The sequence below is a fragment of the Accipiter gentilis genome, chromosome 10 (genome assembly GCF_929443795.1).
Source record: "Accipiter gentilis chromosome 10, bAccGen1.1, whole genome shotgun sequence".
NCBI lineage: Eukaryota > Metazoa > Chordata > Aves > Accipitriformes > Accipitridae > Astur > Astur gentilis.
This window is the reverse complement of record NC_064889.1, coordinates 17,851,731-17,879,522: the sequence shown is the minus strand read 5'-3', so window position 1 is coordinate 17,879,522 and position 27,792 is coordinate 17,851,731. Positions and strand designations below refer to the sequence as shown.

Sequence of the window (27,792 nt, the reverse complement as noted above, 5' to 3'; positions counted from 1 at the left end):
AGTTCCTTTGTTCTGCGAGTACTTTTGCCTTGTACCTCAACCAGATCATACAAGATTAATGGCAGGTGATTATGTGAAGTCTGTACTACAAGGCTGAGGCAAGTGTGAGCTCGGACCTCCCCATTATCATTACCTGACCTTGCACATTCCCTTTTGCAACTTCAGCACTTTTTAGTGGATAGGATATCTGGGTGGTTATTTTAAGAAAACTGTGTTAAATTTCTTGCTTCTGTGCCAGGTACCTGCTGTTCAACAAACGGGCCATGACTAAGCATAGATTGGAAATTAGAAGCATCTACGAGTTAAAGCAATGAGATTCTGGGACTGTCTTCCCTTAGGAGCACATTTAATAGTGGTGCTTGATTATGAAAAGGATAAATCTGATGTGATTGATGCAACAGGGGATTGGATTTGATGATCCAGGGAATCCCTTCCAGACCTCTCTACTTCTAATGAATTTATTTTTTAAGGGGGGGGGGGGGGATGGAGTGCTCTACTGATGGCAAACAACAGTGAAGCGTGGAGATACCAGCTGATGGTAGTGGGTCTCTGTCCCCAGATTTAACCACTTCCCATCACCAAGAAGGTGGAGCAGGTGTCTCTCCTGGTTCTGCTCATCCTGAACATACCAAGCAGAGGTGGGCACAAGGATCCTACCTGCTTCCCTTTTCACATTTTCCACCTACTGAGGACTTCCAAAATTCACTCTCCTTGAATGAGTACCACAGACGTCTGAGCTCATAGGTTGTCTATGTGTTTCTAAGGTACTTACCTGTCTCCCCACACCATAATGACTGTGTCCCTTACAATGTTTTTTTCACGTGAATCTCCTTGGTGAAGATGAGCATGGACCACCTTTTAACAACAGGAAACTGAGGCACAGAAGGACTAACTGAATTTCCCATGGTGGCAGAGGACATTGGTAGCATGGAAGGGACCTGCAGCCTGGTCTGAGGCTGGGATCTCACTGACAGACTCTTCTTCTCCATGCACCTAACTGGGTTCTCCCTTTCACAACAGGAATAGCAGAGCAGAAAGTATTTTTCAGCCCAAGCGTTCACTGGTCTGGGATTCCTCTCCTGTGTCAACCCAAGGGGGCTGAGTTTGGGGTTTCTGAGGGCACAGTGCAAGGTTGTTTCAGAAGGGAAGCACAGGGAAAGTGGTTATGTTCCTTTTTCCCCTGAGTAGTTTTAATTCTTTAATTCCGACTTACTCATAAGATAAAATGCTGTGATTTCTGCAGGATCAAATGGTGCAGGATAAGCTAAGGGAGTTTATTAATTAGCATGCTTTCAGGGCAGGCTAAAAATAATAAAAAGAAGCAACAGAATTGTAGATGATAGCTATAAATATGACCCAAGAATTACCTGACATGCCATTTTAGCCAAAGGGACGCTGTCATGTCAGTGCTGGGCATGCCACTCTGATAGTGAATAAAAATCATAAATGAGAGGGGCAAGGCTTTCTCTCTCCAAAGTGTGGCTATTCACAGACACGTGCTACATTTCTCCAGGGCCTGATCCTGCAAATAATACCAAGTATAGCACTTTTGTGTGTGAGTGCTCCGCTGGCTTCCCCAGGGATTGCTTGTAGCAGTGAGTGCTAAGCCCAGTGGTAAGCAGTTGCAGGATCAGATTCATAGTGTGCCAAGCATTTTGGATGAAAAGAGCTATAAAGAAGTCACATATTATTATGTCACATTGCAAAGGTCAACCCCAGTATTTGTTCTGTCATAAGGACATGATTGAAAGGCAAAAAAATAGTGTCAGGGCACAGGGGAAAATAATTTTTTAAAAACTGCCTTCAGGGCTGAGGACACAAAATTACATCAGTGCTTAGAACTAAATTCCCATCCACACCCGGCAATTCAATTTGGGCTCAGAAAGGCATAAATGTAACAAAATCACCTTTCGGTGGCACGTCTTCTTATCTGCTGACATATCCCCTGTAAAATCAGCGATATCTAAACTCACACTCCTGTGTGATTCTGGCAACAGTCAGGAACTGCCAGAGACCTGCTCCATCATGGATCCTGGGAGGGCTTTGTGAGATCCACTCAGCTGCTTAACACCACATAAATATTCGCTTAATCCCCATCGTTGCCTGGGCAGGAGGAGTAGTGGTGGCACTGGGAGGAAGCTGGGCAGTGGGGCAGCTGGTCCTTCATCACCTGGCCAGGAGCATACACCTCACCTAGCAACATCACAGGGAAGTTTGGATAATTGGACCCCAGTAATTTGTCCCAGTCATGGCTACTTTGCAAATATTTAAGCCCATCGCTTTGGGCTTGCTGGCACAGAGAAGCTATTGAGCAATTGTGCTGGTTCTGGCTGGGATAGTGTTAACTTTCTTCATAGTAGCTAGTATGGGGCTACATTTTGGATTTGTGCTGGAAACAGTGTTGATAATACAGGGGTATTTTCCTTACTGCTGAGCAGTGCTCACACAGAGCCGAGGCCTTTTCTGCTTCTCACCCCTCCCCACCAGCGAGGAGGCTGGGGGGGCACAAGAAGTTGGGAGGGGACACGGCCGGGACAGCCGACCCCCACTGACCAAAGGGATATTCCAGACCATATGATGTCATGCTCAGCCTATAAAGCTGGGGGAAGAAGAAGGAAGAGGGGATGTTTGGAGTGGTGGTGTTTGTCTTCCCAAGTAACGGTTATGCATGGGGGAGCCCTGCTTTCTGGAGACGGCTGAACACCTGCCTGCCCATGGGGAGTGGTGAATTAATTCCTTACTTTGCGTTGCTTGCATATAGCTTTTGCTTTACCTATTAAACTGTCTTTATCTCAACCCATGAGTTTTCTCAGTTTTACTCTTGATTCTCTCCCTCATCCCGCTGTGGCAGAGAGTGAATGAGCAGCTGTGAGGGGCTTAGTTGCCAGCTGGGGTTAAACCACAACAGAAATAAAGCGTGGAAGCCATCATTTTCCTGCCTTAACTTATGAGGGGTCATAACTGCTCTGCACAGACAGTGTCTTTGGGTGGATTAGCTCAATCCACTTCCAAAGCAGACTCAGGCAAACGCTCCCCAACTTTCTGGATCAACAGAGCACTTTCTTGCATGCCAGCAGCAAAACCACACAGGACAATCAAGTTCAGTGTTTGCCCCTCTCCCAGGCTTCTGCAGCTCCCCTCCAGCAGCCTTGCAGCTTGCTGGCAGTGGCTTCTGGGATGCTGTGACAGTTGGGGACCCACTGGGCTGAGCATCCCTACACAGAGGCTCCAGCATGCAGCAAGCACAATGGGATGATGGTTCGCCTCTGTGGAAGGGAGGGCAAGGTGAACAGAGGTGTTACCAGCCCTCAGCTGGCTCACATGGCTCCCATCAGCCACGACCTTGGCAAACCCAAACTCCTTTGCACTATCAGAGCATCAAACTCACACCAATCCCTCGCTGCTGCTCCTCTGGGCAAGGGATGCGAGCAGCAGTGGGGTGGTGATGGTTGACATCCACTCAATCTCAGCTGCAAGCATCCAACCGGTCAGACACTGAGGCTGTGTCTTGACTAGCAAACACAAGGCATCAGGGCTGGCATGTGACAGTTCAACTGTTCAAATGGTCTGGGTTTAGTCCACGCCAATTTGACAGCATCCAAACAACTGTTGAGAGGACAACACAAGTCAGGGACAGTCCTCTGTGAGCAGTGCAAACGCCACCCTGCTTGGAGACACGGAGTGGTTTAGCTGCACGGAGACAAACCATGCTGCGCTCGCTGCCATCAAAGCCGGAGGACGGCCCATCCTGTCCACTAGTGCAGACACAGCCTGAACACCCACAGAGGAAGATTGCTCTGAGGACTTTTGCATTCATCCCATATCATCTCGCCATACAGACAAGCCCCAGAGGGTTGCTCTAGTAGAAACATGTGCAGTTCCCATCATACACGAGAGCCCCTTCACTGCCAAATGCACTAGACCCGACCTAGTCCCAAAGCTGCTCAACCCCACGTGTCATTTCATGCTCAAGCAGCACCAGTCCCCCGCTTCCAGCTGCCCCAGGGGTCGAGATCCACTCACTGTTGCAGCTGCCGGCGGTGCCAGTCTCTGTCGCTGCCACGCTGCGCTGAACTGGCCCTTCGGACGCGGCCCTTCCTGACAGTGAATGGGTGAAAACAAGGGAAGGAGACAAACAAAAGAGAAGGGAAGGGTGAGAGAGGGAGGAAGGGATGGGGGGGATGAAGCAAGGGGACAAGAAGGGAAAGGGTATGTCTTTAACCGAACTGTATGTCTTTTACTGGCTGCAACATCCCAACACTGCACAACCCTTGCTGTGAGGGCATGGGGCAGGTGAGACCCTTTGGCCCTGGTCACCACCACCTTGCACCCCACACCATCACCTGCACCAGTGCAGAGGGAGGGTCGAGCTGGGCAAGAGTCAAGGGGGGCTTAGCCTCCTGAAACTTCTCCTTGGACTGTGAAGCCACATCCCTTGGGGGACCCAGAGTCCTCCAGACAGAAGTTTTAGGAGGCTTGAGCAGTTCCTCTGTATCTGGTACTCAAGCACCCTGCTCCTTGCCCATCGCCAGCCCTCCTGGGCATGGTGCAGGGACCCTTCTGCCTCTGCCAGCAGGACAAGACCCAGGCCTGATGTCTTTACTCAAGCAAGCTTGGGTTAGCCAGAGTTAAGGGCATCATTGGCCAAATGTCCAGTGACGCAGCTGGTACATCACCCTACACTTCCCCAAAACTCCGTGTCCCATCGGTATTCTCGCAGGCTGGGGGAGGAAGAAAAAAACAAACTCATCCCACAGCTTCCGATCACCCACAAACCTGCCAGAGCTTGCAAAACTGAACCTTAGGAGGGGACAAGGGAAGCAAAATGATGGAGCAGAAAATACAGCACTACATTTTCCCACGTATCAAAGTAGGAAAGATTTGGGGAATGGGAGGGAAGGGAAGGGGTAGGGATTTCAGTATGCAAATTAAGAGAGAATGATGAGCATAAGGTCCGCTGACTTTCTAGTAAGGTGTTTGTGTTCCCACCAGGACAAAAAGGAGACAAAATCTCAAGATGAAAGGGAAGTTGGTGAGGAGAATGGTTTGGGGGGAGACTTCTGGCTGTACTGCTTAGGAGCTCAGGCTGACAGGTGTCCTGGGAATACCAAAAATATGACCTCAGGGTGTGTCCAGCTAGTCATCACCCTGGGCGCCTTCCCACCCCACACCAGAGGTGAAAACTGAGCTACTAAATGTAGCTGACAGCTCATTCTGCTTGGGGAATTGCCCCGTCAATGACTGACTCACCTCCCTTCCCAAAAAGTTGAGGTAGGAAATGGGTGAGGGAAAGGCTCAGAAAATTGTTTCATGATGGTTGTTTAAATTGCCTCTGCATTACAATGTTACAGTTAGGGAAAAAGAAAAGAGAGATCTATTGCATAAAGCTGCATCCTAAAGCCAGCTGGGGCAGAGGTACGGACGTTGGAAAGAAGCAGAGCAAATGAAGTCATCCAGCAGTGGAAAAAAAACATCAATATAATATAGTGCAGAACAAAGCGAATTCTACCTCAAACACAGAGCTGAAAGAGAAACATCTTGCTCTGTCAGATCTATTACCATGCATTTATTCCAATAACAAATAACTAACCCAGAGAGTAACCCAAACCTGATTTATTCCTCCATCTAAGTAAATATGAAGAGGCAGACGAATCTGACCGTAAAAAACACTGATCTCATATGTTTTCCTTGTATGTATTGGAAAAAATAGGAGTGGAGTTTCTGCCTTGCTGCCAGGGGATGCTGGCAAAGCATTTGAGCTATAGATATTGTATCTTGTCACTAATGACTGCAGGGAACTAAAAGGGATTTGGATTTTTTAATGCTTCACATTAATTGATAATTTGGTCTCAGAATCCACAGTGGAACACAGGATTTGCTATATTGGATCAGTCTAGTGGCCCATAAAATCTGGCATCTTGCCTCAGTGATGCTCAGAAAAATTATCATCCAGTGTCTTTGCTTATAAGGTTGCTGGCCATTTCTGCAAGGCCATACAATTGAAAGAGACAAAAGGTCTTTCTGGCCTGCATCAGAACAGCAAACCTCTTTAAAACCCTGAAACGTGTTTTTTGGCAGGGCTGTATTACATCTTTTTTTTTTTTTTTTTTTTTTTTTTAATGCAAGGAAGAAACTCTAACTACAAACACTTTCTAATAAACACGCTGCTGTTTTTCCTCTTGGTCACCACAACCCAAATAGTGAGAAAGTGAACTTGTGTTTTCAGAGGGCAAATGAGAGCACGACTAAGGCCAGAGAGGGGGATATGCCTTGTACTGAGCAGAATAATATTGATTAGGCAGTGTAAAGATTTCCCTCACTAATTCCTTTAGCAATCTTACCAAGTGTTACCTGCATAATTGGATGGGGAAGAGAGAGGTGGAATCACTTAAGCGTTCAAAGCTCAACACACACCAAGAAAAGATTCCTATTTTGTGTGTGTGTGCAATTTTGTGCATCGTTGCCCCTTGATTGTACATTGAACATTCTCTCTTTGACAGCCTAGCCCTAAACAGCCTGTTCATTAAAGACAGCTGCTTCCAAATAGAGGCTCTCTCCATCCAGCTGGCGTGGAGAAGGAGTTCGCTGTGGCTGTGAGAGAGGCAGGACTATGAAATGGGGGGATCAGGAGGGGAAAGCCTGTGGAAACTCCAACCATGCAGGAATCAGGAGGAAAAAAGAAAGGCAGTGGTTTCTTTCCATGCAAACATCTTAATTAAGGAGGATGATGAAGATATAGGCATCTTAATTTTTCTAAGGAGGTCTTCAGTTTGTCTTTAAGCAAAGCATAATTTAGCCATGCTCCCACTAAACTGGTTTATAACTTCTCTGCCTCCAGTTCTGCTGATCATACTGAGGTTTGGGGATGCTCGCTAGCTTTCCTGACCAATGTGAGATCTCAGGGCTATCCCCATGGTAAAGGAGAGCTGAGATCATGGTCCTGCAGGTGGGAAGGCAGGAGGCAGCCACTGGCCAGCTGGGATGCAGTGGGGAAATGGGTCCAGCAACCTAGATAAAAAGTGAGAGGGGAGTGTTTTACACATCCCAGTCTCCCTCGATTGTAAGTGGCAGTGCTCCTTCCAAAGCGTGAACGGTTCATTTCCATATGCTCAGGAGCACACATACTGTTTCTGGTCCACCTGGGGCTAGAATAATGAAGCTCACTGGCATATGGTTCTCCACCTTCTTCTGCTCTAGCTACAGTTAAAATCAGGCCACCTTGGTAAAACCCAGGAACCAGCAGCTTCTCTGGCTTGCCCTGTACAAAATCCTTCCTTATTTCTGGTAATACCACAGAGGCACATGTTTTGGATGAATGTCCACCATGGGAAAGTCCCTCTGGCTCAAAACGAGGCACTGTGCTCTTTTCCATGTATCTCACAGCTTTCAGGCTAATGGGACATTCAGGATGGGGACAGCAGGAAGAAGGGAGCACATTGCATGCAGGCAACCTCTAGCAGGTGGTTGGGAACCACACTTGGACAATACAAATCAGAACAGGGGAAAAAGACAGTTTCACAGTCAAGGTCGGGGGGAACTACTCAAGGATTGGCAGGGGTCACAAGTAGCTTCTCTTGCCTGTCTGGATCTGTTGGCTGCACTCAGGAACCACTGAAAATGGAAAGGAGTCTTGCCCTCCCTTTTTAAGGTTTTATGGGAAGGGAATTGCTTGAAGGAAAGAGCTCCTGAAATCGCTGCCGGAAACCTGCTGTCTCAAGTTTTCACAGCAGAGGTGAACAGGCTTGGGCAGTCTGGCTACACTGAGAAACAATCCCAGATTTCTGAATTGAACTGAATCAAATCTCTGACTTCCTGGGGATTATGTCACTACCCCTCACCTGGGTCCAGCATTTGACTGGTTACTCCCAGTACTCTCCACAGCTCCCAGGAAAGCAGAGATCAGCCTGGACAGTTTTTAAGAGCAGCCAAAGTCCAGTCAGCTGGGACCCTGACCTCAGTCAGAGATGCAGAGGAGAGTATGGAAACAGAAGAGCCCACAGTGTATGTCCAAAAATACCTTCCAGTCCTCAGTTATCAGTGGCACAGAGATTTCCTGCAACAGGGGAGGTATTTCATGTCCGATAGCCCCTGATAAATTACTTTACTTTTACAGTTTTGTTCAATCACTTTTTCAACCCATCTCACCTGTTGGCATCTACCATCTCCTGAGACAAGGAGTCCCACCACTTTACTACCCACTGTAGCATCTCCATTGGATCTGAACCTGCCATGTACGTCACCAGGTGTTTTAGGTCAGGAAATACTGAACAACAAACAATTCTTCCCTGTTAGGCTACATTATGACCTCCACAAATGGAAGGTCAGGAGTTAAAAAACACCAGAAAGCTAAACCGAAAGGCTTTGAACTCCCAGCTTTCTGGAGATCAGTCCAATGGTTGGGAGAAAGCAAAAGCCTCAATTCAATTGCCTGGGAATGGGGCTGAGCTTTGATTGAAAGATCATAAGTTTCATTAGTTCTCAGTAAGTGTGTGAGTGTTTGGGGGGAGGTCAGTATTTGAGTGAATATTGAGACTATATTAAACAAAAAAACTGAGCCAGATGACTTGCAATGCAGCAGCAACATATCCCAAACAGGAGAAGAGGTGAGCATGGAGGTCAAGTACCATAGCAGGGAGTTTTTATTTGCCAAAACCAAACCGCTCTTTTGTGCCTGTGCTTCAAAGAAGATGTCACCAGATTGTGAGAGCTCTTCACCTGCCACATCCCTCTCATTACTGAAATGAAATAAATGGCAACAGCATGAAAACAGCAACTCAAGCAGGAGAAAGACAGGTAGACACTGAGGAAAAGGGGAGGGGGGAAACAAGGTGCGGGTGGAGGTCTTGGCAGGGTGGAGAATTAGGGCAATTACTGTTTCTGAGAAAATGCCAGAAATACAACACAACCTAATTTCGCCAATTAATTCTTCTGCACTTGAGCTGCTTTGTGTGAAGGGCTCTTAATGTTTCAAACAGGAAGAAGCTGGGGGTGGGGGGGGTGGGGGGGAAGACTCAACATTTATTTTTCCCTCAGCATAGAAATGGGGAAGTGTTGAGGAAAAATGTCTGGCTAAAACACAAGATGATGATGTTACATCTTCCTTTCAGGAGATAAGGAACTGTTCCATGAATTCAATTTGCAGAGGTTTTTACAGGAGCCACAGAGATATCAAAGACCAGCACGTTCAATATCACACCGACTTTTCCTGCACGCAGAACACACCAGGACAGGCACATTTAACCCACACACCCACACTGAGCAGTTCCCTCACCTCCCCTGTTTCCAGTCCTACTGCAAGTTAGGGGGAAATTGGTTCTTTTGCCCCCAAATCACCAGTCAGGGCAGTTGTGAGGCACCATGGCATGAGCTGTCCATACCTCATGGGGCATGCAGGTGTCTTCTAGGGGGAACAATGGCAATGAAAACAAGGAAAGAAATAACAGATCAGGAGTTGGGGTGATGGGACACATGGGATAAACAGATGCTGAGAAGAGCATGTAATACCTTCAACAGCAGACATGGGCTCCTGTGCATAGCAAGACTACAGCTGTGCCCAGCTGGCCCATCTGTATCAGTACTAGGGGTCTCCAGGTCACATCTCCAGGTGACTATGTGACTTCTTTGCCCTTACTTATGTAGGTATGACAAAGCAAGACATGTTCTCCAGGATCCTACTTAGTACAGGAGAAAATTTAAGTACTTTTCACTTCTAAGTCCTTTCCTTAGTGGAACATACATTTACAGATATGAAACCTTCCCAATACCCAAGCAGAAAGGACGGAGAGATTACATTTTTCACCTCAGAAGAGGGGTAAAAGAGACAAAAGGCAATGCTCAGCTGCTTAGCATCTGCACAACACTTAGGTGCTGGAAACGATACTGATGTTGGAAGCTGAAAGTGGCACACACACTGTACCATCTACACAACATCCCACACAACAGTCAGCACGGCCAGGGACTGAGCTTGCTTTCCCCCACCCATCGGCATTGAAGTGGAGCCTGAGCACACTGTCTGGGTGCGCAGAGCCTGGCTTGCTCTCTGTCCAGAACTGACTACTCCTGCCAGTATACGCCGAATCTACTGTAAAACCTGAGAGTAGCAGCTTTTTCCCCCGCCCCAAAGTGAGCCAGTACCATATCCCAGATGGAAATTCAGAGGGGGTTTTCCTCCCCTCTGCCTGTTGGCATTCCCTTTTGTAGGTGATGGTGCAGAGCCCTAGCACTCTCATCGCAGGAGTCCTTCCTGGTGTTAACTGGGCAGCAGTTTCCCTCTGCTGGGGTCGATCTCCCATACTGTAAACAAGCTGCATGAGATGGACAGCAAAGCAACAAAGAGAGCATCAGGGGACATGAAAGCGGCTGTTGTACAGCTGAAGGATACACACAGGCATTAAGGGGCCCTGGCAAGGACACACAAAAAATGCTGGTGGGAGAGTACTGCTAAACCTCTGCAGAGAGTTCAAAGCTGGTGGGAACAGAGCACCATACGGTGATGGTGTGATTGTTTAGGGACGCGCTATCTAGGACAGTGTGGGTCAGAATAAATCTGCTTTCAATGTAAGGCTTGTCTATTAGTCTTATCTACCATGCTGAATGACCCTGCAAAGGAGCATGACCCATGCAGCTGCTAAACCTCAGTGATCTATTACTTGCATGGAAACTTCACTGGAAAAATAACTGACTGTACCCAGGTCAAAGAAAACAATTTTGAACTCCAGAGGAGAAGAACTAAAGTAAGAGGTGGTCTAGATGGAAGGTGATCATCAGAAAGCAACCTGACAATGAATACTGAAAATTATCAAGACTATGGGCTTTTTGCTAGCCATTTTAAAGGAAGAGAAGAAAGAAAAAGTTTACACAGTAAACCTTCATGCTTCAGAGGAACAGGCATCTACCAGAGGGATCCTAGACTTTTTAAAGAACACTGACCTAAGGCCAAAGACATAGCAGAAATGTTGTTTTGGTTCTGATGGTCTAAGGATGTGAGAGCCAAGGTTCATAGGAAGAGATATTAATCTTTTATTAAACCAACTGATACTACTAGAAAAAAAACCCAAAGATCTCAGAGAGGGCTTGCGTGTCTAAAATTCATTCTTTTTTCCCCCTCCAACAATATCGTATGTTCTATTAAAAGATATTACTTCTTCCTGCAAGCCTTGTCTCTCCTAAATCCAAACAATGCTCCAGAGTGGTGAGGACACAGAAACAGGGAGAATTTTTTGTTATTATGTTTAGCTCTGTGTTGCTAGAAATAGCAACATATTTTCAGAGCCCTTTGCAAATCCTGCATGTGTGGTTTTTTTGACAAGCAGGTGTCCTTTGCGTGATGAACTATGACCAGGAGAACACTCAGGACAGACCTCTGGGAAAGGATGGAGCTAAATCCCCAAGAGGTTTCAAGCCCAGCCCAGGATTTGGGGCAGGATGCCAGAAGGGTAGGACATAGGAGATCTGGACAGAGGGGTGTCTTAATGAGGTTTAATGCCTACATAAATCTTTCCTCTACTCGACATGTGTCTTCACTGCTGATGTCCGACCCATGTAAGGACATTACCTTGGAAGTTATTAAGGACTGTTGCCTATGATTTAAGACTGTGTTCTCTTCTAAGGATGAAGAAATACTGCCCTTTCCCTGGGCAGCTGCCACATGATTTTGTTTTAGAATCAGATTATGCATTTTGGGGGGACAAAAGGAAAATTATGTGGATTTTAATGGAGCACAGGTGAGTTCAGAGCCACAGAAGGGCTCTGAGAGCAACCAAACCCCAGTCTGCTGGGACAAAGAGCAGCTGGGGGTCCTAAGAGCAGCCCCAGTGATGCCCACAGCTCTGGACAACACCCCCGTCCCCCCCCAGCCACAGTGACAGCCTCCAGCTCCCTGGGCAGCACTGGACAGGCACCGTGTGCCTGACTTGCTGCAGTCTCCATGCCATGCTCAGCTTGGCTGAGGCACAACGTCCCTGACCTGCAGCATCCCACCACCTGCTGTCACAGTCCTGAGTCATACCTAAAAAAATCGCCTACTCACACATTTTTGTTAAAGAAAACAACAAGGCAAACGAAATCCGCCCGAATCTTTTCTCTCCAATATGGATATATTCCATCCTGCCTTCCCACAGAGACCCACACCAAAGATTGCACAGCACATTACACAACACATCACAGAAATGCTTCTTCAAGCATCCCCGCCTTTACTCTTCACACAGAAGCTGAGCTACTTCTCCCTGTCTCCGCAGTCCCTCCACTTTCCTCCGCTTTCTAATCAGATGCTGTTTCACCTCTCCCCACCACCTACACCTCCACAACTATCTTCTCTCCATCCTGTCTTGTTGAAAGAAGGTTTAAAGGCAACAGCTGATGGGATCCCTCTGTGATGCACAAGGAAAAGGACACATCTGTCTTCAGGCAGAACATGGAGAGCCTTGTGGAGAGGGGAAACAAGCCTCTCTGCTGCTTTTGTTACGCAAATGGTTGTTTTCTGTATCCAAATGTGTAACAGGAAATTAAGCAGTTCACCTTTGTTAAAGCACTTTTGCATCCCACAAATGCAGGAGCCAGATGGTGTTCTTTCTTTGTTTTAAAAGATTAAAAATGGGAAAGAAAGGAAATGGCTAGGAGCTAATCCTCAGCCTGGAACACACTCACATATCCACATGCCCAGTTACTCGTGCTCCTGGGGCCTGGGCAGGAGCAAACACGGGGACCCAGCAGACTGAAGTGAGTCTGCTTGCAGAGAGCTCCAGACCTGTCACTTTGTGTCAGCTTTGAGGTGGAATCCCTCACTGTGTTCCCAGAAAATGACAAATTACAGTATTCTCCACGGGCTGCATCTTGGACACACCGAGCGCTACTTTCTAGAAATCACCTGAAGCAGAACTTTGCTCCAGGACCTACTGGTGGGAATGGCAGGCTGTCGACAGGGGAGGGCTGCTGTGCACAAACACTGAGAATCAGACTTGGGAATTTCACCAGGCAGGTTGTAGATGTGACCAGGGACAGCACCAAAGAGTTTCAAAGTTCAACTCCTCAGCCACATCTCCGTCTTCCATAGGTGAGACCCAGGGGCAGTTTAGTTCTCACCCTTGAGCTCATTTGCTCTCTGTCTGTATCCATTCAAAAGCCCTCACTTGGGGTACCTTGGTGAATTTTATGATAGGTCTGTGCACTCAAAAGGATTGTCCCAGGAGCCTTGAAGAGCCAGTTTTCATGCAAGGGATGTTAGGAATTCAAATTGCAAAGAAGACAGAGCACAAATGCACAACTGTTGTGAAGCCATATTGTTTTTTTCACCTAGGTTTGCAGGAGGAAGTGAATGTTTCTTCTTACCAGTTAAAGTCAAGTCTAATACAGTCAATTCACGAGCCCCATGTGGCTTCATTAGTGTCACAAGCAGGCTTCTGTTCAAAGGGTTGACTACTCTTGTTCATAGGGAACTTACTTAGAAGTGCAGGTTGCCACACAGAAACCAAATAGATTTCCCAGTCCAGAGACAGCAAGGCTCCCATCAGTTCTTGTAGAGAATGAATGCAGTGCTGCTGTGCAAAGGCAGAGGGAGAGGAGAGGACAGGTACAAGATAGTGGTGAATGGGGAAGGACAGAGACTGTCACATAACTGTGAGTGCACCTGAAGGGTGAATAATGAGATCAGCTCCATGTGCTCTCCTGGTACACATGTCCCACAAGATAGTGATTAGAGAAGGAAAATAAGAAACAAACCAATCTACCTGGGTTCTTACATGGTGGGAGGGGTGTGGTTGGGCTGTGGCTAGAGGAGGGATGGACACTTGGCCCCTGGACTTCTGCTCTGTGCTGGGGGAAATATATGGCTTGGATGGGCTTCCCAGCTCTGCCACTGAATCCTGCTTTGGCCTTGGGCAAGACACGTAAACCCTCTGCCCCTCATGCCACCAATGTAAATATGGGCAATCAGAACCTTATTTTGCTAGGCCCCTTCTTTGGACTGTAACAGAAAAGGTCTCCATGCGTGCAGAGCATGGACTTCCTGATCAAAAGTTTTAAAAGTACCAAAAGTCAGTGAAAACAGAGAAAGGAAAATCAACTAAGAATAAAGGGCTGTGCTGGTCTGAAGCTCAGCTCTTGCTCTGGTAAACAGGTGATAACTAGTTACTGCTTTGGTCATGTATGGCAATTTGCGTTAGCAGAGAAAAGTCCACTAAAAAGCCTTACGACACTGCATGAGAAAGCAGGGAGCAATCCTCAGCAAAGTGTTTTGCACAGACAGGATGAGGTCTACAGGACACCACCACAGAGAAGACAAAAATCCCACAAAAACAAACTGGCCTTTGGAGATCATCTCAATTTTGGGGGCCCCTCCCTGCCTTCACATGTCAATAGCAGCAAATTCTCCCATTGCAGAGAGAGCTCTCGGTGCTGCAGGAACACAAGCTTGGCTGGGATTGCCTCAAGCAGTGTGACACTGAATGTGGTTGGGGGAGGTCTAACACGGCTGAAGGAAAGGAAGAGGGCAAGAAGGTGGATAATCACATGGACTGCTTCTCATCCTCCTCTGGGCTCTTCTCTTTCCCACTAGCTCCTTCTTGAAGCTTCAGCAGTGATGGGACTGTAGCCACCTCTCTTCCCTCATCACTGCCCAGTAACTGCACTGAGACCTTTTCTCAACATGGGCTTTTGTGCTGCACAGTGAAGATTGGTTCTCTAGCTGGTAATTAAACTTAGTGATAAGCCAATGTCCTCGGCTGGGAGAGGTGATATGTCTCAGCAGAAATCTTATCACATTTTTCCTCCTCCCCAACACAGGAACTGCACTTCAAAGCCAAACATCCATGTTGTAACTAGAAATAAACCAGCTTTAGCCCAAGCATCAGGCTAAAACCCACTGCTCCTTAGCCTGAAAAGCCCTTTCCTGCTGGTGGATGGCCCAGCGACGAATGCCTACTCCAGTGTGCTTCGAACACTTTGCACATCACAGCTTCTCCTGTAGCTGAGGAAGGGTGAGAAACATGCCTCCCCCCAGGGAGGCTGCCATCCCAGGCAGATAAGGCAGTGCAGACAGGTACAGAGGGAGTGTGCAAGACAAGGGGACAGTGAGCACAAATCACAGAAGAAAAAGCTGGAAAGGCATTCCTGGCTTATTGACTCCGTCCCCAGAGACAAGTGCAGGATAAGCCTCTGCACTAAACCCAGGCATTTTTATCTAGTTGCTTCCTGAACTTCTTTAATGACAGGCCCTCAGCAACATACCTCTGGCAAATTATTCCATTGTCTAAATGATGACCCCGCTGGAAAAAAGTGTTTTGAGGTCGAACCTAAATTGCCTATTATTTCCTCTTCCATATTTTATGCACTTATCAGTCATTCTCTCGGTTGCTTTTTCTCTAGGTCCCTGTATTAAGTTTCTTTAATCTAACACCAGGGGTCACAGCCTGTAGTCTTTGTCATCTCTTCGGATTACCTTTATTTATCAATGTCTTCAAAAAAGAGGGAGGAAAATAGGAAGGAAGGAAGAATGGGATGACTTCAGAGCCATCCCAAAGCATGTGACTGTGTGCTGGGGTATCACAGAGAGCTCTGTGTGTAGGCATCTGCATGGATGTCTGAACTACAAGCATGCCCAGGACTGAAAAGGAGTAAGGACAGTGGTTCAGGGATGCCTGATCGGCATCTGTGCACACGTTTCAATGAGGGAATGACCAAGTGAGTGAGCCCAAGAGCTCCAAAAACTGATTTACTGTAACATTTCCTAGTCTCCCTTTGCTCTGAGCATCAGACTGCCGCTGGAGCTGCCTTACCCTGTAGTAATCAGTGCTGTAGACATCTCTTGACATCCCAAAGTCTCCAATCTTCACCAGCAGGTTGGCTCCGACCAAGCAGTTCCTGGTGGCCAGGTCTCTATGGACAAAGTGCTGGGAGGCAAGGTACACCATTCCAGAGGCGATTTGGCTAGCGATGTGGAGCATCTGGGATAGCCCTAGCTCCCCTTTGGCTTGTCGAGGCTGCCCATCCACGAGGATCATAGCATCTGGGCCATGTGCCCTATAGGGAGGAAGAAGCAAAAAGCATAGAGTTGGGTCTCAAAAGTGACCAGGAGATAGGAATCCCACACGGTCGCTGTTCCTGCTGGTGTGGGGACTAGCCCCCAACTCTGCACTGTGAGGATGTACACACAGCTCCAGTGGAAAGACAAAAAGAAAAGCTTAAGAGAAAAGGAGGTTGGGGCAACATTTGGTGGGTGAGTGGGTGCCATACATCCTTATCCTATCCTTACTCTGCTGCAAGCAACCTCTTACGGCCACAGATGGAGACAGACCGCCAGGACAGAGGGACTGTTGGCTTGATGCAACATGGACATTCTTCTCTGGCAAGACCTGTGCAAAACTAATGAGCTTCCAGATATTTACATGTTTGCTCCAGTTAATTCTTACACCTTGGAAACCTTCCCAGAGGTAGAACTATCTCCCCCTTTTCTTTCACAGCCATCATATTCTTGCTACCTAGTCTCGTTATTAATCCCAAAGAGCCTCTTCTATTTCCTCAAACACCATATGGCCAAACAACTGCCCCCAATCGATATCAATACAGCTAGACATCACAGAAAAGGTTTCAGAGGAACACCAGCAGCTTCATCCTGGAAAATACCTTTTATACCCTAAGCTGTCCCAGAGGTAACACAGGTAGCGTGAACTGTGAAGGCATGAGCACAGGTGCAAAGGTTAGACCTGGATGTCAGCAGATGCAGAGAACATCCTGAGCAACAAAAGGGAATATTTTGCTGAACCAAATGCATTGTAAATACAGGACTTAAGGTCAGTCTTATTCCTGTCCTGTCCCCTTTTTAGTCCCCCTACCTCGCTGTGTACCAAGACTCTCTGCCATGCTCCCTCTGTGATGTCTTTTCCCTGGTAGAGCTCACCCTGTGGTAGCCTGTGTGAAGGTGGAATAACAAAAGCCCTCATATTTAGGAAAAGCCAGAGATTTTGCTGTGACCTTCCTCCTTGTGACTAAGATACAGTACAGCATTTCCTCCGAGGCTTTCATACTGTTCTCTTTGAAATTATTCTTGGCATTTCACTCCTGTCATCAGCAGTAACACCACAGAGAGATAGCAAATTGAAATTACACATACAGAGCTTTCCCTCCTTCTTGACATGGGACTGAACAATCCACAACAAGATCCAAACTGTTTCCCTCCTTTGTCTCTGTTCCCTAATTGCTCTGTGGGGCCTGAAGGTGCACCAAAGGGATTAGCATCCAGGTATTTGGAGTTCAACCGATAGTTTTTCAAATGCCCTCCTCTTCAGCTACCTCCTGCAGCCCTACCACTGGGAATATGGTCCTGAAGGTCCCCTCCTGGTAGAACGGACAGCTGGAAGAGAAGAGGAACTCCAGAAATGAGTGCTGAGGAGCCAGGAATAGGTTTTGGGAGCCACAAGCGGGTGATGCTGCAGTGAATGTGGGGTGAGCTGGCTGGGAGCGGCACTGCAGGCAGCAGGACTGGGGCTGCCAGAGGCATCTTGGAAGCTCGTGGGCATGGTGGGAGCAGCAGCACACTGGGACGACTGCTGAGGGCAAAGAGGAGCTGCAGAAGAGTGTCTGCAGAAGTGCTTGATGTCTTATTTAAACAGCCCACAGACGGGTTTACCCCAGGAAATTACCTGGTGGTGACAACAGATGTCAGCAGCATGTGAAGCGGAGCCAGGATTGAGCAGGTTAGCTAAAAACAGCAAAGCAGGACAAACAATAGCTTCTAAAATTGTGCTGGACAGTTTTTCCCAGTCATGCCTTGCAGTTACAACATATTTAGCTGCAGCTGCTACCTGTTGTCATCAAAGGTAAACATTCCTAGGTGAGAAGTGAAGTATATATTGCTATCTCATTACTGCCATCTTTTTCAAATACAATAATGGTCCCCAAAGAAATGTCTGTGTCTGAAGGGAACAGGTGATGTCTAAAAAATGGTCAGCCAACACCTTTATTTCACTGGCTCTTTGTACATCCTACTATATAGGACACATCTTGGTATGCCCTATATAGTACATACACTGCCCTCCCTCGCTTTCTCCATCCCACATGGTTATAGTCCACAAAAAAGAAGTATCAACACATTTATGAGATTAACAGGAAGGACATTAGTACATTTATTTGTGTCAAGAAGCCTACAGGGAATATGAGAAGGGTCTGCCCATCTTTTCTTGGGGAAAGGGGTTTAATTCAGCTTTACAGAGAGGCCATAAAATTGGGTGGATCCCCTGTTAAAGAACTCTTGGGGTTTTTTTCCATTATGGAGTGAGAGAGGCTTTTGTCAATGTGCGGAAGAAAATCACCCCTCTGGCTTCCTCTGCTAGAATTCCTCTTTCTGTCCCAAGACAGTCAGACTGTGGGGCTGCTTCACTGGAAGGGCTGACACAAAAAACCTCAGAACTTTGCAACTTTTCTAACAAAATCTATTGCCTGTCTGAGTTAACACCAAATAGCAACAACTTAATATAGACTGCAAAGAGGGGCTGTAATGGCAACGTGCAAATATCCCTACTTCAGATTTACTGCTGTCACAGACAGAAAACAAAAGCTAGAAAACCAGTGGCAGAAGGAAAGGGAGGAAGCGATGGAGATACTTAGTGAGCAGAGGAGAGGCGGTTGCTGCAGACCACCGAGCACTGGGTCTGGGTGCCAGGGAGCAGCCAGCCGTGCCACGCACACAACCTGCGGGCAGTCTCCAGCCCCTGTGTACACCAGTCCTAGGGATGCCGTGCTCCCTGGAGAGCAACTCCCGTATTTCTCCACAGCAGGATCTTTTCACTATCCATTTTCTATTAGCCTGGATACCGTGACTGCAGTGTCCCCCGGTGTGGACAGCAGGGTAAGTTGTTGCACCACTAGCAATGGTCTTACACGCAGGGGCCCTGGGAGGCGTGCAGAGCCATCCCAATACATGCCACCTCTAACCCAGCTGGCAGGCGGTGATCCTAGTTCTTCCCTTTGCCACACCAGTTAATTTTACAGACCAGTAAAATTCTCTCTCTTCTCTGGGAAGCGCACAAAAAGGTCTAACAACACTTAGGGGAATTGATTTATTGTGCTTTTCTCTAGGAAACTGGGTCTAAAGTGAGCCTCTTCCATTTTACCACTTCTCCAATTTCTGCAGTTAAACTGGGAAAAGTCCATCTGAGTGTCTGTTACAGACTCCCAGCATCCCTGGCCTCCAGTGCCTGGGAGCAACCATCTCCTGCTGTGGGCTGGGTGAATCATGCCACAATAAAAACTGCTGCTTGCTGAGGGATGCCAGGCACTCCTGCACCACCAACCCTCTTTGAACCCCTTGCAACCCCGGTCCCCCAGAGTTTCCCACCAGCAGATAGCTGACCTGACAAAGCCCAAGACTCTCTTTTCATATGCCCCCTTAGGCATTTTGAGTTCCCGTTTGCTGGGTGTAAGCTCCCTTATCCCAAAAGCCACCTTCCTTTGGGACACAAAGGGATTTCACTGCCTATCACACACCAACATGCAGAGAAGGGAGCTCATAGCTGCTTGCTCCATAGCTGCATGAGAAGGAGAAGCTGGCAGCTAAATGCAGCTGGAAGATGAGAGGCTGCAGTCCCAGGGACCACACATCTGGAAAGTTTCTTTTCCTTCATAAAGGCCAAAGATAATACAACGAGTTTTCTTTTCCAGTGACACCGGAACAGGCCCTGGCCTCCCAGGGCATGAGTGTTTCTCAGACATGTCCCAAGGCATGATATATCCCTCTGAGACAGTGAGCGCACTTGTTTTGGACCATACTGTTTGGGAGGTCATCTAGAGCAGTGAAGGAAGCTATGCCTCAGCTGTAATGTCTACCTCCTCTAGGCAGAATAAGGTTGCTGGTTCTGCCAGGAAAAAAAGATGGGTCAATTTTCTGATCTTCCTTGTGAAGCACTTCAGGAACACAGTCTCTTATGCTCTTCTTTAGACTGCCTTCCTCCAGTGACAAGGCTGAGGCACTGTCCTTAACACTGCATCTCAAATCTGCACTAAAACACCATTTCAGCCCAATGCACAGTTCCATGCCAGTAGGCAGAGTTCAATCCGCTGCTGCTGGGAGGTTGCTGAGCCCCTGCGAGACGGGGTACCACAAGAGAGGTTCCTAGGGTAACCAAGGCTGCTCCCCCTTGAATGTGGGTCTGAGCAGCTCTGCAAAGCTAGTGTAGCACCAGCCTTCACTCATCCTACCCTGCCAAGGATGTCATCTATCCAGAGCCTGAGACAGGGACCGAGCTATAAAATCATATTCAATCTACCCACAACTATGCCAAAATGAGGAGAGGAACCAATGCAGAGACGTTCCTGCCTCAGCCACTGCCCTGCAAATGCCCCAAGGGAGCTGCAGACAGGTTGGCACTGCTTGACAGAGGAAAGGAGTAACCTCTGGGGTCCTTCCCCATAGCTCTTCTGGTGTAGGTGATTGATTAGAAATGAAAATCTCAGGGAAGGACCTGTGTTTCCTGGTCAGAAACTGACTGTGACGGTGGAAAAATAATCACCGAGTGTATCCCAGCCCCAGATCTAGACCTGCTGTGCTCAAGCTTCTTGCTCCTGCTGCAATCATGTTCACACTTAGCAGTCAAAACAGGAAAATATCAAGGGTCCAATTTTCTAAATACTGGGAAATAAAACTACTAATTATTTCAAGAGGTAAGTACCACTCCACTTGCACGCAGGTTTTAGAGCGTAATTTCTGTATCGTGGGAGAACAGCACCACAAACATCCTCCCACAGTTGCTCCCTGCCCCTCACCGCTGGCAGATTCAGGGCGCACAAGTGATCTGCTTCACACTGCTGAAACGGTCAAACGATGACTGGGGAGGGCTTCTGCAATTTGCATCTCTTTAGAGGCAGGGAACGCGAACGCAATTGTGGCACTTTGTCAGGCCTTGCCTAGCTTCTTGAGTAGTGTGGTGCCACAGGTTAGGATATTTTGTCTCTGAGTCAGGTTCTCTGTCTGATGAGGCTTAGGGAACAAGGACCAGGGATGGACTCCACAGGCACCACCTGAGGCCCCTCCAACATTTCTCAGGTCTTTTCTGAATATAGGAATGAGAACTGGAGATCAGTAAATGCCCAGGATACCAATCAGACCAAGGACTTCAGCAAGTTTCTCAGAGGAATATTTTGGTTCTTGTGCTATCGAATCAGGAGCTGGGTGACATGGGGCGTGATGGCTAGCGGCCTTCCTGCTTCAGCAGGGCATGGTTTTGCTGGGTATATGGGACTCGGAGCTGCTGACAGCCATGGCTCCCTGTCCTTCTACCCGCCCAGAGCAGAGAGGGATTGCAGCCACACTTCCTGCAGCTTCAAACTTGCTGGGGTGGGAGAAGAAAAGTAGCTCACAGGGACTATCCCTGGGACTACCTAAGAGGAATTATTGGGTTAGGGCTAATAAAGCACCAAATCTGGTGAGGACCATCATCTCGTACAAGCTGTCCTTGGAACAACCAGATCTCATTACTCAGCCCACCAGCATCCACACGGTAACGGTGCCACTGGTGCGCCACAGATCTATAACAAGCCACACCGAGGCTGCAGGGTGGCTGTGCAGCATCTCCCGTGCCCTCCTTCGCACATACCTCAGGAACTTGTTCAGGTCGCCATGCTTCATGTACTCGAAGACCATGATGAGCGGGTCACCATCACCACACACACCATAAAACTTGACAATGTGTTCATGCTGCAGGTTGGTGAGCAGCTCTGCCTCCCTCTGGAAATCCTTACGGGCTGCCAAGGTGGGGTCTTTCAGCGCCTGTAAGAAGGGGCACAGATACACACAGGGTGGGCTCAGGTGGGGGCAAAGCCAGAACAAACGGTCGCAGCATCGCAGAGGAGATGATAAGGAAGGGAGGGCAGAGGAAAAGCTGCCACTGGCCCAGTTGCACTGGGAGGGCTGGTGGTAGGTGCTGGTGGCACCACCTCAGTGTTTTGTTCATGTAGTTACTGGCCCAGCGGGTTCCCCAACTCATTTCCCAGGCAGCAGCAAACATGCCTCAGAGGGCAATAGCTTCCAATTATTCCCAGCTTGGGCAGGATTTGTACTGGTGACCTAGGGGTGAATGGCTTCATATCTCATTATTATTAAATTCCTGAGCCAGCCAGTCCTTGCTATCTGTCTTTTATTTTGAAATAGCTGACTATACTGCCTTTATTCAGAAGATAGATTTGCCTGGCTGTGCAGTTATTGTGTGGATTTTTCAAACTGCCTCTGAAGAAGGACACTGTCAAGTCTTTTCTCATAATTTTTAAAATCATGTTTTTATTCCATGCTGTTTATAACAGCTCCCCTGGCAGACTGATGCTGAAATTGGTATCCTGCCATTTTGCCATTGCAGGGTAGCTTGCAGGCTCCGGGCTGTGTGGACCTGCTGGACGTCGCAGGGTTGCTATGAAGATGTTGCTGTGGGTGCAGCCGGTGACTGGGGAGGGTTCCCCAGGGTTGCAGTCTGGCTTGTCTATGCATTATTGTGCAGTTGCAGCAGAAAGCTAGTGTGAAAGCAGCATGTTATCACCCCAGGGTGTCAAGGGAGGGCACTTAGTAAAAAAGTTGAAGTCCAGAACATTTGACGAGACGGGATGGCCACGAGAATCAGCATGGTCTTTGCAAAGATTTAAGGAAACGAAGACGTGATTCTGGTTTTGAGTTGCTCGGTCTCAGTTATATTCTCCTCACCCTCCAAATGCCAGGATGTTTAGTACCAGTTCTGGCTTTAACCGTGCAGCCTAACAGGAGTCAAAAAGGCTTCAAGGCAACTTGTTTGAGTTATGCCCAGATTTAATCTGATGTACACCAGTTCCCCCTCAGTGGTGGGGGACAGTAGGTAGTTCTCCCCTTACCTGCACACAAATATACCTGCCGTGTTTTCCCCATGCCTTGAATCTCCCCATGCGAACAGGGGAGGTGGCATCACCAGGTGCAGGCTCCAATTTATGTGCAAGAAGGGATATAAGCATCAGAAACCTGTGCGTAGAGGAAGGGGCAGAGCACACTGCTAACGGTCCATGGCAGCGCTGGGTACAATGGCACGCACAGCAAAGTAGTGAGTCCTCCAGAGTAGCTGCTTTTCACCTTGGAGAAAAGGATCTGCCGCGAGTTTTTTACCCAAGCCTTAGGACACTGCCTCATCTCCTTCTTCTGCCCCCAAACTGCTAGTCACATGGCATAATTGTATTTTAATTCTATGTCCTCTGGGGTAGCTTGGCTAGAGATATTTAGATGGATGTTAGTTACACAGTGCAGATGGCAAAGCATCCATCCTTATCTCAGGCACCCAATTTCTTTTAGTCATTTAATAACTTCATAATGTTGATGCTATCCTATTTTTCCCCAGGAAAACAGTCCCCTCCCCCATCACTCTTTTCTCCCCCTTTTTCCTGTGCTTGCATGTAATATTTCAAGCTCCAGTGAGTTTAGGTTTCCTCTCCTTCACACACAATCATTTCTACAAGGTGTTAGGACTGTAAGTTTGTAAATATCACACAAAAAAAAAAAAAAAAAAGAAAGATATTAAAAAACCCCACATTACTAACATTGCACAGCCAAGCATTTAGAAATGAGGAAAACAGGAGCTGGAAGTGGTAGAACAGGGAAAGAAGACCAGGACCAGAAAAGGGGTGTCTCAGCAGAACCACTGAAATGCCTCTCCTAGGAAGGTTTGGGGTGTATTGTATTTATGCCTCCATCACACGATTCCTGCGTGACATCTGGCAAGTCACTCAGCACCTGCAGGTTGCAGCCGTTGTCACGAAGTGTCAGTTGTTCCAATGTTACCTGGGAAATCCCCTCTCACGTGGCATCAGGGCCAGGTCTGCACAAGCACCGCGTGTATTGCTGCAACAGGGGTCAAAGTGGGTCTGGTACCTGCTGTCTGCAGGGCTGGAAAGGCAGGTCAGTGACTCCATCCTCCACTTAAGTGGATCCTTTCAGCTCAGTTTCCCTGCTTCTTCACCTACCCTCTGCAAAATGGGGATGATACAACCCCAGCGCCTCAGTGGGAGGCTGTGAAAAGGAGCGCACTCACATCCAGGGAGCTCTCGGACACAGATCATCACAATGGAACAGCCCATAGCGGAATGAAAAATACGTGTTAGAAGGACATGCCCTGAATACCAGCCCCTCCAGCATTTCTAGTACTTGACTTTGTAACCTCAGCACTCTGCCGAATATAGGGTTTTGTTCATTTCTTAGGATGTTTTCAGAAGCAAGCTGAATAAAACAGGAAGCTTGTCCATGCCATCACATCAAAACTCAGCTTATCTGCAGGGCTGCAACCTTTAGATCCGCTGAAAATCAGAGTCCATTTAACCGAGTGAGTAACACAGCCACTTTCTTTGGCCCTGGGGGTGAGTCCCTGAGAGCAGAGCAGAGGCAGACTCTGGGCTGTGGACTCAGCTGCCTTAGCCAGTGTGTCTTGCTGCTGCCCTGAGCTGCAGTTACTGGGGAGGTCGTTCTCAGCCTCTGTCAGGAGCACAAGATCTCCAGAAAATGCAGCCAAGTCTCAACTTAATACGTAAAGCCTTTTTTTCTTTTTTTTTTTTTTTCTCCCCCCCCCCTTAAGACTTATAATGTGGCCCAAATTAGAGGGATTTTTTCCCTGCCCCCTGCCCCCTCCAGATCTGGCAAGAAGCCACATTTCAAGGCCCTGCTCCGAAGCTGGATCTGTATGATCTTGTGAGATGAAAGGCACTCTGGAGATGTAAGCTTATAGTAGCAATTAACAGAAACAAGTTCGGATGCTGTTTCTGCATAAATGCAGATGAAACTCGGAAGAGACTTGAGAGGCAGGATCGCATAAGGGATGGCTGACACTGATAGGCAGGTACTAGCCATATAATCAGGCAATTAATCATATGGGTAGCTGTGCTACCTCGGCTTTAGCCAGTCTCAGAGGTGGAAGGTGCAATCTTGCAGTTCACGGCTGGAGCATAAGGGGACAAATGAGCTAAAAAAATCCTTGAACTGCCAATGATTAAAACAACTCTTAAGTAACTGGATGCCTCCAGCATCCTGGAGAGAATGCTGGAACGTTTCTCCCTGTAGAGCATCAGCTCAAATGCAGATCTTCTTCCAAGGAGTTAGGAGGCATCAATTAACTCCCGGGGATTAGACTATGTGCGTCTGCCAATTTGCCACTTCAGAAGAGAGCACATTTCTGCACTGAGTGGTCTCCTCTGCCCAGAGCCACACTGATGGGGCACAGCTCACATGAGGACCCTCACAAGGATGCAAACTGCACAGCACAAGCCAAGCTGAACTTGTGTTGGCGCAAAATCACCAAAACAGAAGCGATCTGTGGCTAGGCAAGCAGGAGCTGAGCGGAGCCGAGCCGAGTTGCTTCGCCCATCTTGCAGCAAATTGATCCCAGCAAATTGGTTAGTCGTGCTTAGCTTTTAAGTGCTCATTTTTACTGAGGCCCTTTTTTGTTTCAGCTTCTGCACGTTCCACAAAGCGATAAAATCCGGAAAGAGAAGAGCCCCGCTCCCTCGTGGAGGGAAGGTGGACTCCAGACTGCGCTGCTGCAGCTGCAGGGGAGCTCACAGCTTCCAGACCAGCTTCTCCTCCCCGTCTGTCTCCTGGCCACATCGGCAGGAAGAGAGGCTTTGGCATTGCTGAGAATAGACAACCTTGAAGCGAGACACTGAAACTTTGCGTGACTAAGTGGATTTACCACAATCTCCAGCATCAGATAAATCTCCGCCCCTGGCCCCCAGCCCTCCCCTGCTTCCCTTTCCCACGCAGGCACATCCAGCCTTGCTTTGCCAGCCAGCCCCTGCCTTGCTCTCTGACATTCGCCCTTGGGATTTACCTTCACTGCCACCAGCATTTTGTCATTGGTGGGGCTGAGGTTGTAACACTCGGCCAAGAACACCTTCCCAAAGGCACCTTCTCCCAGCTCCCTCTTCAAAACGATGTCTCTCCTCTTAATATGCTGGACATCTGTTGGAGGGAGGGGAGGAAGAGAGTTGAGGGAAGAATGAATCAGGGTTAATTCAGGGAATGGAAAACAACTAATTCAATTTTCTAGCAAGCTGCAAAGGATCTGAAATTGCTTTGCAAAAATATCTATAGGGAACTTTTTACCCACCCACAGAAAGCAGCCATGTCTGGGATGGAGCTAGTCTCATGCAAAACATCTGGGAAGAAAGTACTTGAGGTTTATCACATTTTCACTACAAGCTCATTTTCACTACAAGCTCGCAGCAAGCTTGTCCTCAGGGAGAGAAACCTTTGGGGCAAAATCTGCTACAAAGACCTGAATCTCTTTGGAACCATCCTGGATATAATTCATCTCCTGCGAGGTGGAGCAAAGGTGACATACCTCTGATGCCAGGCCAGGCGAGATTAGAAGGTTCTGTTGAGTTTTGCATTTCAATAGGGATCAGTTTAAAGCCAAACTCGGGCAGATTTTTGAGACTGAGCCTTGCCAAGTCAAAGCGTTCCCAAGGGAAGGAGGACTACTGACCCCCATGCACCTTAGGGCACTAGCAGGAGCTGGTTGGAAGTGCCAAGCTCTGCCCCGCAGCAAGACTCTGACCCTGCAGCCATCTCCTACATGACTGTTCCCTCAGAAACAAGGTCATCCCAGGATAAAGTCACTGGCACAACAGACAAACTGAACCCATTAGTTTCAATGATCCTTTCCACTGACATTTAGGACGGCGAGGACTGACAGAGAATAGCAACCGAGGTTTCAGGAAGAATCAAAAGAGCAATAGCTATTAATTTAACAAAGGTACAGAGGCCTATGAAGATTGGTCTGCTCAGCTAACAGGGTCATTCATAAGGGCTAGATCTACCCAGGTACAAGGCACCTACAAGCATAGATAAGTGACTAGCAGGATATCCACAAATGCTGCGTCATGATTAAATGCCACTGGCTGCTTGGAGAGCTTGGGGGTCTCCATACTCTCTGTTGGGGACAACACTAAGGCATAGCTACTTGCTGCCAAACCTCTAAGCACCTTTCTGGCATCACAGCACTCCTACAGCTCCTCTCACAATACAGAGAGGCTTTTTTTAGTGCCCGGAATGAACTGTGGAAGCAGCTAGAGATGCACAGCCATCACAGCATTTTCTGGAGGCACAGTACCCAAAACTTCATCTCCCTAAACTGCCCTTTACTAGAGCTTGCTGCATCCCTTGAGAACTGTGGTGGCACAGACCACCTCCAGCTTCAGCCTGATGGTCATGGCAGGGCATTGAGAGCTACACACTCTTCTCCAGTGCTTGGTGAGCAAAAGCTGATGCATTAGAAGTCCCCTCAAGCAGAGGCATTAGATGGGACAGTGCCCTCTTTCCACTTTTACTTACCCTGGGGCATTCATAATTTGGCCCTGCATCTGTTTGCTCACAAACTGGACTGGTTTTGAGTCTTTTCCATCTCTTCCATGTGCCACAGGAGCTGCACAGGTATGCACCCCTTAGCTCAGCTGCATTTCCCCTGGGGCACTGCAGATGCAGGAGGTGGAGGTGACTAACACCAGATTTCAAAGTGGCTCCAGGGAAGCATGAGTAACAGTGATCACAATCTGCCACCAGCTCGTACCACCCAGGTGCCCAAGTGGGCACCCACATCAACCCGAGGGAGCATATGCCCTACAACAACATAGGTAACACTTAATGCATCAAAAAGCCAATGGACTGGAAGACTATCATCCTATTGGCTTTCATACAATTAAGCTTTTTAATTAGGAGCTCACAGGCAGGTTTAAGGAGCTGCGAACTCTGGCCCTTTTGCTTGTTTGGGAAGATGGATGCTGTGAGATTGCATAAGCAATGGGCCTTGTAAT

The 27,792-nt window shown here is 47.9% G+C and overlaps 1 protein-coding gene across 1 annotated transcript in view; it reads right to left on the bottom strand.

Moving 5' to 3' along the window:
- Positions 1-27,792, bottom strand: part of NTRK3 (neurotrophic receptor tyrosine kinase 3) — a 220,335-nt gene that overhangs the window by 17,417 nt on the left and 175,126 nt on the right. Inside the window, exons 13-15 of the mRNA XM_049812839.1 lie at positions 25,809-25,939; positions 21,582-21,754; positions 15,771-16,014 (exon numbers count right to left, since the gene is read on the bottom strand). Of these exons, the coding sequence (XP_049668796.1) occupies positions 15,771-16,014; positions 21,582-21,754; positions 25,809-25,939 (548 nt within the window). The remainder of the gene's footprint in view (positions 1-15,770; positions 16,015-21,581; positions 21,755-25,808; positions 25,940-27,792) is intronic.